The 18,992-nt window shown below is 40.8% G+C and overlaps 1 protein-coding gene across 4 annotated transcripts in view; it reads right to left on the bottom strand.

The window, feature by feature from the left end:
* Positions 1-18,992, bottom strand: part of LOC140467420 (solute carrier family 41 member 1-like) — a 66,883-nt gene that overhangs the window by 29,820 nt on the left and 18,071 nt on the right. For all 4 annotated transcript variants that reach the window (XM_072563765.1, XM_072563763.1, XM_072563764.1 and 1 more), the window contains exon 3: positions 1,072-1,179. In XM_072563765.1, coding sequence (XP_072419866.1) covers positions 1,072-1,179 — 108 coding nt within the window. The remainder of the gene's footprint in view (positions 1-1,071; positions 1,180-18,992) is intronic.

The raw sequence follows: 18,992 nt of genomic DNA, 5'->3' as shown, positions 1-18,992 counted from the left end.
ACATTTATCCCATCCCAGTTGGGAATTATTGGTAAATTACCAGTGCACATAAAACTAAAATGTATCATTCAGCTGGTTGATGCGAAAAAGTCAAGTTTCTTCAAAAGATTAAAGACATGCTCAGAAGCAAGACGACATTGCAAAATGCACAGAAGAACCAATTTCACAGTCTTAGCATTCTGAAAGATCTGATAGGCAACTTAAAGCACCTAATGTAATCGTGAAGAGCTTAAACTGTGTTTTTTTAAAAAAAAAGTGGCTCTGAATTTATCTGAATGAGAAAACCGGATTCCTTTTGAAACATCTAGCTACGCGTGAAGTAGGCACTGATAGCAGTGAAGTCAGAGTGCTCCTTGTGTGTCAGCCTTTGGAACAGGCCAAGATGGTCAGCTATAGTTCCCGGCTGCTCATGTCTCATAGCTGCCTGCCTTTCTGACGCAGCCTTGCTTGTGACGACAGAGCCTCTGCTGGTGGGTTCATGGCCTTCCAGTGAACACCACAGAATGGGACAGCTACCAGTTATTGTATCGTATACATTTAGAAGGCTATTTTGTTTTATTGTGATGCTCCCCATCACTTGTGCCCATTTGAAAAGGGAACACTTGGCTTTGGACTGATGACACTGGGGCAACCAAACTGGTATTTTCCTTAGGAATAATTCAGAGTCTAACTTCACCAGAACTGAATCCAGATTATAAACACAAGTATAGGGCTGGCCTACTTTCAGTATTCTCTTCATGAAGAGAAGATGATCAAGTTTGACCTTCACTTTCATCAGCATGAGAGGCGTTGACAGAAATCAGGACATCGTTAAATTCCAAGTTTGAATTACAAACAAGCTGACACTTTGATTGGGTTTGGACCACCAAACACCCTAAACCCACCAGGTGATATATGAGAAAGCTGACAAATTTCACAAATGTGAACTAGTTAAACTACCAAAGGGGAATAAAGATTGAAACAAAGTAATTAGAAAAAAAAACCACTGACCAACCCCCAGGAAAAGGTTGAAGCCTGACAGCTCACTGATGATAGACTTGAACAAGATGCTTTTAATGTTTAGTTACTCACCGCAGTGGAGAGTCTGGAGGCAAGGGTCATTTCCAAGTTGCCCTTCAGACCAAGCAAAGCAGGGACAAGAATGAAAACTTCTGTCACCTCTTTAAACACACTCCAGTGCTGCAAGAGAAAAAGGAACAAGTGCATAAGTGAAAGAACGTGGGAGAGGTTATGCAAACATGCTCAGATTATAGTAACTCCTTACAAGATCAATATAAACCAACCATTCTGCTACACTATACAGAAAATACAGTTTTGAAACAGATCATTCAGCTCAGCTCAATCCTTGCAGCATTTATGACTCGCCTGAACATTCTCCCATCCTTCCCCATTTATTGATAGGAGCTTCTCCACAAATAGCAGTGGACGTTAGCTCAATTGGACAGCGATTTGTGATGCTAAAGTTGTCAACAGTGCCGATTCAACCCCTGCACTGGCCGAGGTTACTGTGAAGAACTCTCTTTCTCAACCTCTCCTCTTGCCTGAGACGTGGTGATCCTCAGGTTAAACCACCATCAGTCATCTCTCTCTAATAAGAGAGAGAGCAGCCCTACGGTCTGGTAGGGCTATGGCAACTTTACCTTTCCTGCAGTGACTACACTGCAAAAGTGATTCATTTGTTGTACAGCTTTGTGCTGTCTGGTGATTGTGAGAAATGCAATGTGAAAATGGAAGCTTTTCCCTCAAATATTCCATCCACCTTCTGGAGCTTAATGTGGCAAACGAGACACGCCAAACAGTGGCAAACTAGTTTGAATTAATAATCAAGCAGGGTATCGGAACCCACAGGTTTCACGGTCACTGCCTTCACCATTAAAGGGCTTAAAGGTAATTGGGATTAATCTATTATTGTTGATCCATAAGGGAAGCATTTAAATAATCATTGACAACATAAAAGCCCAAAGGAGCTGTTACATATTGTGTTGAATGTGTCAGTAGATTTGAAGCATCCTGGCTGAAGGTCGAATAGCTAAAGTAGCTTCCAGAGTTTTTAGCAACTTCTTCAGTTTGTATCAATTAGATCAACTGCAATATTCTAACTCTCTGACATATCAAAGTGTTGGTTGGACAAGAAAGCAGAATTTACAACAAATACAGAGAATGCTGAAGAAGATCAGCAGGACTGGCAGCATCTATGGAGAGAGATTAAAAGTTTAAAGTCCAATAAAACAGTCTTTAATACTGAAACTCAGAAGAGTTCTGAAAAGTCATACCAGACTTGAAATGTTAACCCTATTTCTCTCTCCACAGGTGCCATGAGAGTTCCTGAATTTCTCCAGCACTGTGTGTTTGTTTCAGATTTCTAAAACGTGCAGTATTTTGCTTTGATTTGAAAGCTGAGCTTGCAGCTTGTTCTACAGAGACACCTTGAATCTCACCCTCATGCCATCAGCTCCCTTTCGCTGCACTGTCTCGTCCTCAGCCTTCAAGATCAATGGCAGCCCTCTGCTAGGACACAATTTAGAATCTGGACTCAAAAACAATGATTGGTGCAGGAGGCTGGGATTTAGCTTCTTGCACCAAGTGATTCACCAACAAGCCAAGAACGAGAAATAGCACGAACAGCACAGGTTCAAGCCCACATTTAATTTTTGCCTAAACATAAATTTGAGGGATTCTGAAGAAGCTATTCATGCCGATAAAATTTACTGTGAGTGGTCACTCACACAATAGAATTCTCATCGAAAAAGAACAGAGAACAGAGAACAAAGAACATTACAGCGCAATACAGGCCCTTCAGCCCTTAATGTTGCGCTGACCTGTGGAACCAATCTGAAGCCCATCTGTCCTACACTATTCAAATTGCATGCATAGTTTATCCAATGACCATTTAAATGCCCTTAAAGTTGGCAAGTTGCAGGCAGGGTGTTTTATGCCCCTACTACTCTGACATCTGTCCTATATCCATCACCCCTCAATTGAAACCCATATTCTCTTGTGCTACCCATCACCATCCGAGGAAAGAGGCTCTCACTGTCCACCCTACCTAACCCACTGATGATCTTATATGTCTCAATTAAGTCACCTCTCAATCTTCTAACGAAAACAGCCTCAAGTCCTTCAGCCTTTCCTCATACGACCTTCTCTCCTTACCAGGCAACATCCTAGTGAACCTCCTCTGAACCCTTTCCAAAGCTTCCACATCCTTCCTATAATGCAGTGACCAGAACTGTGTGCAATACTCCAAGTGCAGCCATACCAGAGTTTTGTAATGCTGCAACATGACCTCGTGGCTCTGAAACTCAATACCACTTCGTAGAAAAGCTAACACATTGTATGCCTTCTTAACAAACCTATCAACCTGAATGGCAACTTTCAGGGATCTATGGACACCGAGATCTCTCTGCTTGTTTACAATACCAAGAATTTTACCATTAGCCCAGTACTCTTCATTCCTGTTGCTCCTTCCAAAATGAATCACGTCACACTTTTCCACATGAAACTCCATTTGCCACCTCTTATACCAGCACTGCAGCTTCTCTATGTCCTTCTGTAACCTGCAACATCCTTCGGCATTATCCAAAAACTCCACTGACCTTAGTGTCATCTGCAAATTTACTAATCCCATCCTTCTACAGCCTCGTCCAGGTCATTTGTTAAAATGGCAAACAGCAGTGGACCCAAAACAGATCCTTGCAGTATACCAGTAGTAACTGAACTCCAGGATTAACATTTCCCATCAACCACCACCCTCTTTCAGGTAGCCAATTTCTGATCCAAACTACTAAATCACCCTCAGTCCTATGCCTCCATATTCTTTAGTAAACTAGGGCACCCCTACTCGACCACTTCCTCCCTGCCTGACAGGTCCATACTTACCAAGGACATGCAGTAGCCATTCTTTGAATAAGCTCCACATTTCAATTGTGCCCATCCCCTGCAGTTTCCTTCTCCATCCTATGCATCCTAAATCTTGTCTCATCGCATCATAATTGCCTTTCCCCCAACTATAACTCTAGCACTGCGGCATATACCCAACCCATCGCTAAACATAACCAAATTGTGATCACTATGAAATCTCCAAATCTAACACTTGGCTGGGTTCCTTACCAAGTACCAAATCCAATGTAGTCTTGCCCCTTGTTGGTCTGTCTACATATTGTGTCAGGAAACCCTCCTGCACACATTGGACAAAAACTGACCCATCTAAAGTACTCAAACTATAGTATTTCCAGTCGATATTTGGAAATGCTGAAGGTGGGGAAAACCAGTGCTTAAATCCAAAGATATTATTTTGGAAGCTACTAAGCCGTCACGGCAAAGAGTAGGATGTCAGACCTGACCTGTCCTAAAGAGAGCTCTTGAGCATCTACAACCCTGTTTAAAGTCAGAACACAACTTGACTGCAATCTAAAGCTGACCAGGTCTATTAATGTCACTTTAGAATGAAGACAAATTAACAGGAAAAGCTATTCAGACTGAATGAATGATCCAAGTAGCTTCTTTGTATAAATCTAAGAGACTAAAAGTTTATACACTGCTGATGCCAGATACACATTGATAAGATGTTCAATTTTCTTTTTTATATGAAATAAAACAAATTGTTCTTACATCAAATCAAATGTTTTAACTATAACTCTGGGAATGGCTCATAGCACTTGGAGTGGATATATTATCCCAAGTTGCCAACTAACAGTCAACTATTCAATTACTGAAACATCCAGGACCAACCAGGACCCAATAATAATTAAGTAACTAGGAGCACACGGAGTTTCCAACCATACAGGGAATGTGGTTTGCATCTCTTTCTGTCTTTGCAACCCAGTTCCTAGAGAGGCTGGGTAAAATTGAATGCTGTGGAATGTCACCCTGCATCTGTGCAACAGAAAACATACCGTACAGAACAGGGCATCCTATTTAAAGTATAAACCAGAATGCAAGTAATTTGACAGCTGCTTGGAAAATCCATACGAGGCATCCACGTGCATCTCATTACACTCCACTTGCTGTAAATCAAAGGCAGCCAACTAAGTTTAGTGTTACAGAGCCTTCAGTTAACAGACCAGTCAGCAGCATTATGAATAAGACTATAGAAGGCATGTTTCAATGCTTCTGCTTCGTACACGCATATACAGACTGTGACTGACAGCTAGTTCCAACTCCATTGAAGGGCATCTGTAATTGACATCATCATAATAGTGGTCATTATGTCAAGCAAGAACTGGAAGCCAAGATTGTTCAAGTGTAGCGCCATTCAAATTAAGGCTCTCAATATAGGCACAAGTGCCGTGTACCTGTAATCTGCAATTCCCAAGAACGCATAAACTGGTAAATGAAAACAAAGGAGCCGAACTTAGCCCTGTGAACCTATTCAACTCACGGCTGATCTGTGCCCAACTTAATTTAACAAAAAGTCCATTATAAATTGAAATGTTAACTTCTTGCCTTTATCCTCACCCCTCCCTACTTCTGTAATTTTCCCCAGCCCCACCACCCTCCAAAATATCGGAACTTATTTAATTCTGTACTTTTCATTATTTTCAATTTAAATTGCACCACCATTGACTGTGCCTTCCATGATCTAAACCTTTATCTCGGAGATTCACTCTTTACACCTTTCCACTCCACTTTCTTCCTTTAGGACAGTCCTTAAAACCTGTCTCTTTGAACAAGTATTTGATTATCATTTCTAATGTCTCATGAGGCTCATTTTCATATTTACTTTCATAATGCCCCGTAAAGTTTTACTACAGTAAAGGTGCACTGCAAGCATCAATAATTGGTGGTCATATTTTCCATTTCATTTCTCACATCTGTAAGACTGTTTAGATTTATATTATTTAAATGTTTCTCAACTCCCTGTCTGCCTTGTTCTTGTAAAATTTCAAAAGAAACAATGCGGGAAATTATAACAAGTCCTCATCACCGCAATTCAGGATTTCTGCCAAGCAGACTTGATTAGTGGGTTGATCCTAGTCCATGAAAAAGAGATCAGGTATGATCTAACTTCCTATTGGGCAGTAAGAGAACAAAGACCAACAACCTAAATGCTGGCAAATGGGACTAGATTAATTTAGGACATCTGGTCAGCATGGACGAATTGGACCGAAGGGTCTGTTTCCATGCTGTACATCTCCAGAATTCTATGTTGGGAGGTCTGTTGAGAGGGTGGTGAGCACTGTTCAAGCTGACACGCATTTAATGAGGAAAATGAGCAAGTTAGCCTCACTTTACACAGCTGCTAGGTGAAAAAGAAAATCATTCAAGTGAAATGAATGATTGTTAGACAACTAAACACTTCAGTATGAACAACAAAAGTAAGAAATATGTGCCATAAGAGGAGACTGAAGTTGATTGGAATAAATAAGATACCCTATATGCCCATTTGTTGTCTGCACAATATAACGCCTGAATACTTCATATCTGGCCAGATTTCAGATATTGTTAGCTGGTGATCGGAAAAGTGTGTGTGAAGGCACATACAAAGGAGACATTGTTCAGATCATAACCTGGACCACACTACCATGTTAACCATTTACTGCATTTCTGAACATTAGATACAGGGATCACCAATGGGAGTAATCAGTGTCACTGAACCCAAATGAACATCTTGTGAATTACAATTATAGAGATCTGGTTTATGCAAATTACAACTGCAACCTATTTTATACCTATTGTACTTATTCCTATTAGATGAAACATATCTTTAACTCACCGACCTGCACAATCAAACTGTGTATCGCCAGAGATACACACAGTGCTTATTTAATGCATAGTTTGGTCAGTTAGATAAATGATAGCAGTAAGTTGTTCTACCATAAGTTATTGTCCAAATTTTTGATGACGTTTATCAAATTCAAAGCTAGATATGAATCTTCAAAATCTTTCTTTGCACAGACAACAAATAACAATGTCGAGTAAAAGCTATAATTCAAGGCAATGGACTTCAGACCTGTGAACAACAAAACTTAGAAAATGCACCACACTGAACTGCTCAATGAGCTAAAGTTCCATTTTGGCTTCGTATTGTGGTCTGGTGCTTTGCAGGAACATTCACTGATGTGTTATAATTCAATCTGATCACAACAAAGATCTGGAAAATCTCGGTGATGCAAAGATATTTCAAACATTAAAGGCCTGGAGGAGGGGGGAAAAGAGAAGGATTTTAATTGCAACAGTTTCGATTTTGATAAAACAGGTCCCCTGATAAGTAGGCTGTCTCACTGCATCGGAATTAGCAAGATTAGTGTCCCAACGGTTTTAAAAGTTTGGAGCTTGCTAATTGTTTTGCAGAGTTATTTCTTTATCATACTGGTCTTCTGTAGATGAAATAGGCCTTTTGGACCTTCAAGCCTGATCCACTATTCAATACGATCATGGCTGATTATCCAACTCAGTGCCCTTTTCTTCCTTTTCCCCATACCCTCTGATCCCCTCAGTCCTAAGAACCTTATCTAACTGCTTGAAAACATTCCATGTTTGGGCCTCAACTGTTTTCTTTGACAGAGACTTCCACATGCTCACTTCTCACCTCAGCCCTAAATAGCCTACCCCATATTTTTGCCTGTGACCCCTGGTTCTGGACCCCCCCCCCCCAAACACTGGAACACCTTTCCTGCATTTACTCTCTCTAGTGCCATTAGAATTTCATTGGCTTTCAGGTTTTGGACAGCAATTTAATATTATAATATTATAACAGAACTGTCAGAATACCATTCCTGGCTGGGGTGACAGGGAAAAAAAAACAAGTTATTTGGTCCCTCAGAACTGCAGTATTCCTGAGAAAAGGCATTTGTCAACACTTTTTGCTTTGCATTCATCAGGACAATTTGCAAGAAATACCATAGTAAAGTGAAAACATTTAAACAATGTTCACAGGATATAAACCATATTCTCTCTTCATTGGCTCTGAGCAATGCAAGGTGGATAACTTTGACAAAATGGGACCTCCAACAGGAACTTTTAAAAACATAAGATGATGAACTAAAGCCCTACCTGGCCTCTCAGGTGGAAATACGATCCCAGAGAACAATTCCACGATGAATAGGGAGCTTCCCAATGACTGAGGCAACATTTCAAAAATCAATCAATATCAGCTAAAGGACAAATGCTAACCATATGATTGTGCAGTGCAGAAATTGCCCATGTAATAGCAAATCACCTCAAACAGTGACCAAAGAACTGAAAACGTGAGAATTAAACTGCAACCTCTTATATCCATTAACACATGCTCTTTTGTGGTCATGCTAATAAGTCTCATTTGTTGGTTATTTATCAACCATCATTAATCATTGCCAGCTACGTAAAAGTACTTAATTGGCTGTAAATCACTTTGGAACAGTCTGACGATTGAGAATCCCATCTGACCCATGGATCAGTTGGAGCGGCAGTTAGAGGCGATGAGGAGTTTCCAAGAGCAGTTTCAGGAAGATGGAGACATCACAGACACAGTCAGGTAAATAGTTAAACATGAGAAATGGCAGTAAAGGTAACCAGGTAATGCAGGAGCATCCTGTGGCTATTCCCATCTCAAAAAGGTATGCCATATTGGGTACTGTGGAGGGAGGTTCTGCAGAGAGGTGCCTGTAAGAAAAGTCGGGTGTAATGGTAGGAGATTTTAACTTTCCAATCAATGACTGGGATTGCCATAGCGTTGAGGGCTTAGATGAGAGGAATTTGTTAAGAATGTACAAGAAAACTTTCTTAATCAGTACGTGGATGTACCAGTTAGAGAAGGTTCGTGATCTTATGTTGGGAAATAAGGCAGGGCAAATGACTGAGGTGTCAGTGGGGGAGCACTTTGGGAAAGCGATCATAACTCTATTTTTAAAAAAAAAATATGGAAAAGGATAGAACTGATCTACAAATTAAAGCTTAAGTTGGAATATGGCTAATTTTGAGGGTATTAGGCAGGAACTTTCTAATATTGATTGGGGAAAGGCCATCTGCAAGTGAAGGGATGGATGGGAAATGGAAGGCCTTTAAGAATGAGATAACAAGGGTTCCGAGGCAGTATGTTCCTGTTAGCAAAAAGGGCAAGGCTGGTAGATGCACAGAATGCTGAATGACTACAGAAATTGAGGCTCTGGTCAAGAAAAAGGAGGAGGCATATATCAGGTATGGACAACTGTGATTGAATGAAGAGTATAAAGGCAGTAGGAGTATACTTAAAAGGGAAATTAGGATGGCAAAAAATGGGACATGATATAGCTTTAGTAAGAGTTAAGAAGAATCCAAAGAGATTCTATAAATACATTAAAGGCAAAAAAAGTAACTAGGGAGAGAATAGGGCCTCAAAGATTAACGTGGCCATCTACGTGTGAAATGACAAGAGATGGCTAAGATAGTAAGTAAGCATTTTGCATCAGTATTTATTGTGGAGAAAGACCTGGAAGCCAGGGGACTTGGGGAAATAAATAGTGATTGTCTTGAGGATATATGGTCCAACTCGTCCACACTGACCAAAGGTTCTGTTTCCATACTGTATATGGATGTGACTTTGAGTAGTAGTGCTGGAGGTCTTAAAACACAAAGGTAGATAAATCCCTGGGATCTGATCAGGTGTTTCTCAGAACTCTTTGGGAGGCTAGAGAAGAGATTGCTGTGCCCTTCGCTGTGATATTTGACTCATCAACAGCCAAAGGTGAGGTGCCGAAGACTTGAGGTTGGCTAATGTCATACCTTAAGAAAGGCTATAGGAAAAGCCAGGGAAGTAGACCAGTGAGCCTTATGTATGTGGTGAGTAAGTTGTTGGTGGGGATTCTCAGGGACAGGACTTGCTTTCATTTGGAAAGGCAAGGACTGGTTAGGGATAGTCAGCATAGCTACGTGCGTCGAAAGTTGATAGTTTAGTTATTTTTGAAGAGGTGACAAAGCAGATTGATGAAGGCAGAGTGGTGGACATGGTCTGCATAAACTTTAGGAAAGCATTCAACAAGTTCCACATGGTGGACTGATTAGTAAGGTTAGATCACATGGGATCTGGAAGAGATGGCAAACTGGATACAAAATTGGCTTGAAGGTAGCTGACAGAGGCTGGTGACGGAGTTTTGTTTTTCAGACTAGAGACCTGTGACCGGTGGCGTGCATCAAGGATCAATGCTGGGTCCATTGCTGTTCATCACATGAATGATTTGGATGTGAATATAGGAGGTATGGTTAGTGAGCTTGTAGATGACACCAAAATTAGTGAAAGTTAACTCAAAGTACAAAGGGATCTTGATCAGATGGGTCACTGGGCTCTGAAGTGGCAGATGGAATTTAATTTAGATAAATGTGAGGTGTTGCACTTTGGTAAGGCAAACAAGGCAGGACTTATACACTTAATGGTAGTGTCCTAGGGAGTGTTGCCGAACAAAGACCTTGGGATGCAGGTGCTCAATACCATGAGATTGGAGTCATAGGTAGACAGGGTAGTGAAGACGACATTTGACAGGCTTGCCTTTACCAGTTAATGCATTCAGTACAGGAGTGAGGATGTCATTGCCGCTGTACAGGGCATTAGTGAGGTCACGTTTAGAGTACTGCCTACAATTCTGGTCACCATTCTATAGGAAAGATGTTGTTAAACTTGAGAGGGTTCACAAGGATGTTGCCAGGACTAGAGGGTTTGGGTCTATGGAGAGGCTGAGGATACTTTCCTTGGAGTGTTGGAGGCTGAGGGGTAGCCTTAGAGAAGTTTATAAAATCTTGAGGGGCATGGATAGGGTGATTAGCCAAGGTCTTTTTCCCACGATGAGGAGTCTAAAACCAGATGACATATGTTTAAGGTGAGAGGGGAAAGATTTACAAAGGACTTGAGGGGTAACTTTTTCACGCAGACAGTGGCGTGTGTGTGGAACGAGCTGCCGGAAGAATGGTGAAGGCTGGTACAATTATGACATTTAAAAGACATTTGGGTGGGTATATAAATAGGAAGGGTTTAAGAGGGATATGGGACAAATGTTGGCAAATAGGACTAGGTCAGATTGGGGTGTCTGATCAGCTCAAATGAGTTGGACTGAAGGGTCTGTTTCCGTGCAGTACGACTCTATGCGTTTCTCATGCATCATGAAGAAATTGTCAGTAGCAAGCTTTCCAAATGCATGTTAAACCAATGCTTCCCTGTGACTTCCCAGGTTCACTGAGGTCTAATACCTTTCCTAGACTTGTAGTTCAAGTTCCAAAATAGCTATTAGCTCTACTGGATATAAACACCATTTTAATTTATTTTTAGTATAGTAAACAGTTTCCCAGCGTACCGTACGTTGCTGCAGATTCTGACAGGGACAGGAACAGCGTGGAAGCGAGAGAGGAAGCCTCATGAAGTGAATTCTGGTCAAAATGTGCACGTAATTGCCAAAAAGTATTTTCTGCATTCTTGGTTGAAGATCAGGCTGGCAAAACATGCTTACATTTAGGAGCAATGCTCTGTTTACACTGAAGTCAGATTTAAAATTGTACACCAAATTCTAGTTGTACTTGCTTCAGAGTTCTAGTTCCAAAGCAGAAAAAATGAATTCAGCCTGAAATTGCCCCAGTGAGACTCAGTGCAGGAATGTACTGTATGGTGGTTCAGTATGAAATGGATGTATACACTTGGGCCCATTCTGTATTAGCAGTCAGTGCACGATTGCAGATACACAGCAGCTCCATGCTGGAGGGATAGCTGTGTTTTTATGCTCATGGTAAAAACTGAAAGGTATTATCAAATGTACACATATTATTATTAAAACATATATTAATACTGACTAAAGTCTTTCACCTCAATTGTAATATTGGATACAAAACCAGAAATTGCTGGAAAAGCCCTGCAGATCTGGCAGCATCTATGGAGAGAAATCAGAGTTAATCAGAACTGAGGAAGGGTCACTCAACCAGAAACATTAGCTCTGATTTCTCTCCACAAATTCTGCCAGACCTGTAGGGCTTTTCCAGCAATTATGATGCAATTAGGCAAGATTTTGGATGCATAGGATGGGGAAGGAAACTGCATGGTATGGGCACAATTGAAATGTGGAGCTTACCCAAGGAACAGCTACCGTGTATCCTTGATAAGTATGTACCTGTCAGGCAGGGAGGAAATAGTCAAGTGAGGGAGCCAAGGTTTACTAAAAAAAGGTGAATCTCTTGTCAAAAAGGAGGCAGCGGCTTATATTGGGATGAGATGTGATGACTAAGTTAGGGCACTTGAGAGTTACAAGCTAGCCAGGAAAGACCTAAAAAAAAAAGAGAATTAAGAAGAGCCAGGAGGGGACATGTGAAACCATTAGCAGATAGGATCAAGGAAGATCCTAAAGCTTTCTATCAGGAATAAAAGAATGACTAGAGTTGTCCCCATTGTTCAAGAGGGGTGTAGAGACAACCCTAGTAATAATAGACCTGAGAGTCTTACTTCGGTTGTGAGTAAAGTGTTGGAAAAGGTTGTAAGAGACAGGATTTATAATCATCTAGAAAGGAATAAGTTGATTAGGTGTAGTAAATACAGTTGTGTGAAGGGTAGGTAGTGCCTCACAAACCTTATTGAGTTTAGATTAGATTAGATTAGATTCCATGAAGTGTGGAAACAGGCCCTTCGGCCCAACTAGTCCACACCAACCCTCTGAAGAGTAACCCACCCAGACCCATTCCCCCTAACTAGTGCAGCTAACTCTACAGGCAATTTAGCACAACCAGTTCACCTAATCTGCACATCTTTGGACTGTGTGAGGAAACCGGAGCATCCGGAGGAAACCCACACAGGCACGGGGAGAATGTGCAAACTCCACACAGACAGTCACCTGATGCTGGCATCGAACCCAGGTCCCTGGTGCTGTTCTTGGAGAAGGTGACCAAACAGGTGGAGAGTAAAGTGGTTGATATGGTGTATATGGATTTAAGTAGGGTGTTTGATAAGGTTCCCCGCGGTGGGTTTTTGCACAAAATTCAGCAGTTTGGATTGGAAATTGGCTCGCTGAATGACGACAGCAGATGGTGTTGATGAGTCCACTGCTGTTTGTCATTTTAGTAAATGACTGGGATGAGGGCATAGAAGGATGGGTTAGTAAATTTGCGGATGACACTAAGGTCAGTGGAGTTGTGAATAGTGCTGAAGGATTTTGCAGGTTACAGAGGCACATAGATAAGCTGCAAAGCTAGGACGAGAGGTGACAAATAGAGTTTAACATGGAAAAATGTGAGGTGATTCACTTTGGAAGGAGCAACAGGAATGCAGAGTATTGGGCTAATGGCAAGATTCTTGGCAGTGTAAACAAGCCGAGAGATCGCTGTGTCCATGTCCATAGATCCCTGAAAGTTGCCACCCAAGTTTGTAGCGTTGTTAAGGCGGCATATGGTGTGTTAGCTTTTACTAATACAGCGATTGAGTTTCCGAGCCACAAGGTCATGTTGCAGCTGTACAAATCTCTGATGCGGCTGCACTCGGAGTATTGTGTACAGTTCTGGTCACTGCATTATAGGAAGGACGTAGAAGCTTTTTGGAAAGGGAGGAGATTTACTAGGATGTTGCCTGAAATGGAGGGAAGGTCTTACGAGGAAAGGCTAAGGGACTTCAGGCTGTTTTCGTTAGAGAGAAGGAGGTTGAGAGATGACTTAATTAAGACACACAATAGATCAGCTTCAGATTGGTTCCACAGGTCGGCACAACATTGAGGGCCGAAGATCCTGTACTGCTCTGTAATGTTCTATGTTCCATGTAAACAGACCTGGCCATTGCCTGGTGGCTGTATTCAGTTTGTGCACACTGGTTACTGTTGTTTCCTTACAATGATAACTACACTTTGCAAATAAAACCTTGACTGCAAAATACAGAAATACATTTTGAGGTCTGGTGAGTGTCTGGCTCTCACAGGGTGTATTTTTTTTAAAACCTGATGCAGTGTTCACTGTATCTCCTGTAACACAAGAAACTGGGAATGCTTACTGTGGTATTGAAGAATCCAATAAACGATCATGTACAAACTTTACATTTTTTAGGCACACAATTAAACTATCGAGTTACAGAGGTGGTTTTCAGTGAGGTGACATGCTACAACTGGATCAAAAGTAAGATGGAGTCTGAGAATTTCATCCCCTCAACATAAAGGCTATGATACAGTGATGATATCATAGGCATGTCACTGAAAGGTATACTGACTATAAGACATAATAGTGAAGCTAACCATAGAAATGCAATTCCCTTCTGTTCATTTAGCTTCACATTTATGGAATAGTAATTTTTGGGGGGAATTCAGGTATGGGGACAGAAGAGTCACATGGGACTGCCAACATTTGCAAAATGAGACCTCACTGGGAGTTTCTGTGTGAAGAACAAAACAGAACAGGAACAGAGAAAACGAGTGAAGTGGGTAACACTTGAAGGAGAAGGAGGCAAAACAAACCAGCCACTGGCCTCCAAATCCTTGATTTGATACAGTTCAAAATGAGTAGCATCTGATAATTCGCTTACAGCTTGCGTAGTAATTTAATAGTGAAACTCAGTCAGGATGGGAAAGGATGTAGTGGATTTGTAAATGTATATGGATTTCACTTCCCTCAGCCTTTTGGAAGTTCTAAGCATTGAAACTGGATACTAAGCACATGCATCTGAGTGTGTTACATCAAATGCCAGATAGTTTTATAAAAGGCAAATGCACCAAACTATTATTCTTCTTCCCCTTCTCTGGTCACATAGCTAAGAATGCAATGTTCTTTCTGCCAAATTAGGAAACAAAAACAGCACAATTATTTGACTTTTCAACTGAAGTAGTGTCTAACGTATAATCAAAATCAAGTTGTGAGGTCTTTAACCTCCACAAACACAGATAATTGTTTAATATTGAAGAAGCTTATAGAAGAACCAAGGTTTTCACTCCAAATAATAAAACTGTCTGCAGTTTGAGTTGATGGAATTTAACAACAAGTTCTAATTTCTTTAGCAACATTACCACAAAAGGTTGTCTCCATTTATCTCAATAAATTTGTCACTAAGATTTCAGCAGTGAAGGACAGGAGTACTATGTACTGTGTCCAGTTTTGGTCCCCACACCTCAGGAAGGACATACTGGCATTGGAGCATGTCCAGCGGAGATTCACACGGATGATCCCTGGAATGGTAGGTCTAACATATGAGGAACGGCTGAGGATCCTGGGATTGTATTCATTGGAGTTCAGAAGATTAAGGGGAGATCTAATAGAAACTTATAAGATAATACATAGCTTGGAGAGGATGGACGCTAGGAAATTGTTTCCATTAGGCGAGAAGACTAGGACCCGTGGGCACAGCCTTAGAATGAGAAGGGGTAAATTCAGAACAGAAATGCGGAGACATTTCTTTAGCCAGAGAGTGGTGGGCCTGTGGAATTCATTGCCGCAGAGTGCAGTGGAGGCCAGGACGCTAAACGTCTTCAAGGCAGAGATCGATAAATTCTTGATGTCACAAGGAATTAAGGGCTATGGGGAGAATGCGGGTAAGTGGAGTTGAAATGCCCATCAGCCATGATTGAATGGCAGAGTGGACTTGATGGGCCGAATGGCCTTACTTCCGCTCCTATGTCTTATGGTCTTAAACAAGAAGATTCTTCCAATCAAGCCGATTAGATATATGGTGAAAGAGACACTTTGGATAATGGGCACCCCCACATGCTTGGCTTTGGGCAATAAATTTCATATAAATCATGGCACATTATCACAAAAATCTCCTTGCTGGAAGAATACAAACAAACAAATATCCTTAGAACATCCATTATAGCTACCAACCTCTGCAAAGGTTAAGGAGAGAAGCTCAAACAGAGACATCCAGGGTGGTGGTTTTGGTCAACAGATAATCACCCAATGAAAGTTCTGATCTTTGCCTTTACATGAAGTCAGTAACGTCAATGAAATAACAAATAATTTGAGAACCACAATGAGGATCAAACAAGAAAATAGTAATAGTAGCTTTCAAGTCAGTTTCAACTCTTGATAATACTGTTGCATAAAGGAACTATTTTCAAGATTTAAAATGCAATAATCTGTCTACAAGATCAAACTTCATGTTGCTACACATCTGTCTCAGAGTCAGAGATGTACAGCATGGAAACAGACCCTTCGGTCCAACTCATCCATGCCGACCAGATATCCTAACCTAATCTGATCCCATTTGCCAGCACTTGGCCCATATCCCTCTAAACCCTTCCTATTCATATACCAATCCAAATGCCTTTTAAATGTTGCAATTGTACCAGCCTCCACAACTTCCTCTGGCAGCTCATTCCATACACACACCACCCTCTGTGTGAAGAAGTTGCCCCTGGGGTCCCTTTTAAATCTTTCCCCTCTCACCCTAAACCTATGCCCTCTAGTTCTGGACTCCCCCACCCCAGGGCTAAGACCTTGCCTATTTACCCTATCCATTGTCAACATTATCCAGTGTAAATCAACACGTCTGCATTTCCAGTATAATCTACAACTGCAATGATACCATCCCACCAGCAATGGCACTGTAATGCTTCAGTTCCAAAACTCAGCTTCATAGAAAACCACAACGGATAACAGGATATCAATTATACATTGTAGGATCCCAAATTCCTGAAGGTTTTGCAATTAAACTACACATCAAACATATGACGTCCTAAATACAAATACAGATGAAATTATAACTGTATGCCTTATCTTGAAGCTTCTGAGCTTACACCATCTTTTTGACTTCATTATTTCATAGGTCATGGATGCTGCCATCAAGATGAGCATATTTGCCAATCATTCACTGCCCTTGAAATAAGGCTTGCTATACCATTTCCGAGGGCAGAGTAGACTCCACCACATTGCGATTGCCTGCAGTCATACGTACCAGTCATACCAATTAAGGATGATAAAGTTTCCTCCCTGAAGGAGATTAGCAGCCCACAAAGGATTTTACACCAATCAATAGTGTTACGGCACCATTACTGAAACTCGATAATTGCTACTATAGTGGATTTAAACCTGTATTTCCAAAGGATTAGTCTGAGCTTCTGGATTACTTGAGAAGTTGACTTGGCCTGTGAGAATACATGGAAGATTGCAAAATAAATGAAAAATGTAGAATCTAATACAGTCATAGAGATGTACAAATTGAATCAAATTATGCAAAAAGAAATTAACATGGAGTTGTCTGAAGTGAGTGTACAGAATAGCTTAGGGTAGGTCTTTGCAGGTCTATAATTGATGTATCTGTTGGAGACAAGGTTAAGATTCAGTAGGAGACTAGGTACCATACAGGAGTTAACAGATAACATGCCATGACGTGAAGTCTTGAAATGAGAGGTGTGATTCAGCCCTCAGCAAGATGCACTTTTCAATAAAGACCTGGGAATGGAAAGACAGATCAAACTGACATGGTGTAGCATTCAGAACTAGCAGATTACCAAAGGTCAAAAAGATGAATGAGCAAATGGGGGAACTAGGAGGAGGAAAACAAAAACTGAAGGTAAAAGGACATAATAATGACATCATAAAGGGAGAAAATTGGAGTGAGAAATCTAATAGCAAAGGAAAAATAGATTAACACATGATACAACTGAAACATCTCCTTCGTGCTAAGCGAAATAAAAAAAAGTGTCAGTTTGACTCAATTTGTAGCACTTGTCTAAATCAGAATGTCATGGTTTGAGTCCTTGGAAATAACAATCTGGGTTGGCACACACAGAGTGCGAGTGAGAGACGGCAGGACTGACAGTAACAGTGACAGAAAGCAATAAAAGAGTTCCATTACTACGTACATTCTATCTTAAGCAATGTTATCAAGAAAAAAATATTTCATTAATTTCAGCGCTCCAAGCAAATTAGTGTCAATCTCCCTGTCGTACAACAGAAGTTACATTTTAAAAGTAGTAATTAGTTGTAACAATCTTTAGAATGCCCAGTTTCTTTTAGGATCGGTAGAAATGCAAAGTTCTTTCTTTGCTGGATGTGCCACCTTTACAAGTCAGATGTTAAACAGAAGCATTGTGTCCATGTTAAAGTGGGTGTCGAGGTTCCCATAACACTAAGTATACTGGAGAATGGAGTTTCTCTGCTCATCCTGGTCACACCCATCGCTCAATAACTACCCCAATAATTGAAGAAGTTTGGATACATCAAATGAACTACAACAAAGTGTGTTCCTCGATGTGGATCTTCTAAAAGAAGCAGACGTCTGTACAGAATAGCAGATGCAGCTATAAACAGGAGGAAGCTTGAATGTGGCAAGATAGATAAATTGGGTTAACCTTTTCAGGGTGTGGTGCATGTATTGAATGAGCTGCCAAAGGAAGTAGTGGAGGCTGGTACAGTTACAATCTTTAAAAGTCATCTGGATGGGTACATTAATAGGAAGGGTTTGGAGGGATATGGGCCAAGTGCTGACAAATGGGATGACATTAATTTTGGATATCTGGTTGGCATGGACGAGCTGGACCAGAGTCTGTTTCCATGCTGTACAGGTCTATGGATGTGAAAGCGTTAGGCAGCACAAAGGGGATGAAAAGTAGAATGAAGAATCAAGTACCAGTCAGACAATCATGCAAGGTAAAGGTAATAAGGGATAGGAGACATGATAATTAAGAAATCAGAAGTAATTATACTTTTTATTGAAGGACATTATTGGGCATGATATTTTTCTTTGGTTGCCAATTATGTGTGAAAATAAGGTAATGACAAATTAATTAATATGTGTTGTACAATGTGTGAATCAACTGAATGGGTAAGGAACTCTTTCATATCCTGGCAACCCAACTGGGACTTCATTGCAAATTGAACTGGGGTCATGCACAGGTTGAATGCATCTGTTTAATGCATTGTCCAGATGGAACAATATGAAGAAATCTCATTGGAATCGAACTGCAGCTAAGGTCTTCACCTACAAATGGCTGCAAGTGTTGCAGAGAATGGTTTGATTTTTGCAGCTTCCATTATACAAGTAACGACAAGGCAGATCTAATTTTTAAAAAATGCTAGTACTTGCATGCAGTGAAACATTGTTGATCCATTACCAGGATTAAAATGAATATTAATTTCAAGGAACTCAATGTCTCAGT

This window comes from Chiloscyllium punctatum, chromosome 45 (genome assembly GCF_047496795.1).
Source record: "Chiloscyllium punctatum isolate Juve2018m chromosome 45, sChiPun1.3, whole genome shotgun sequence".
NCBI lineage: Eukaryota > Metazoa > Chordata > Chondrichthyes > Orectolobiformes > Hemiscylliidae > Chiloscyllium > Chiloscyllium punctatum.
Note: the sequence above shows the minus strand (reverse complement) of the source record. Positions and strands in the feature narration are given on the sequence as shown.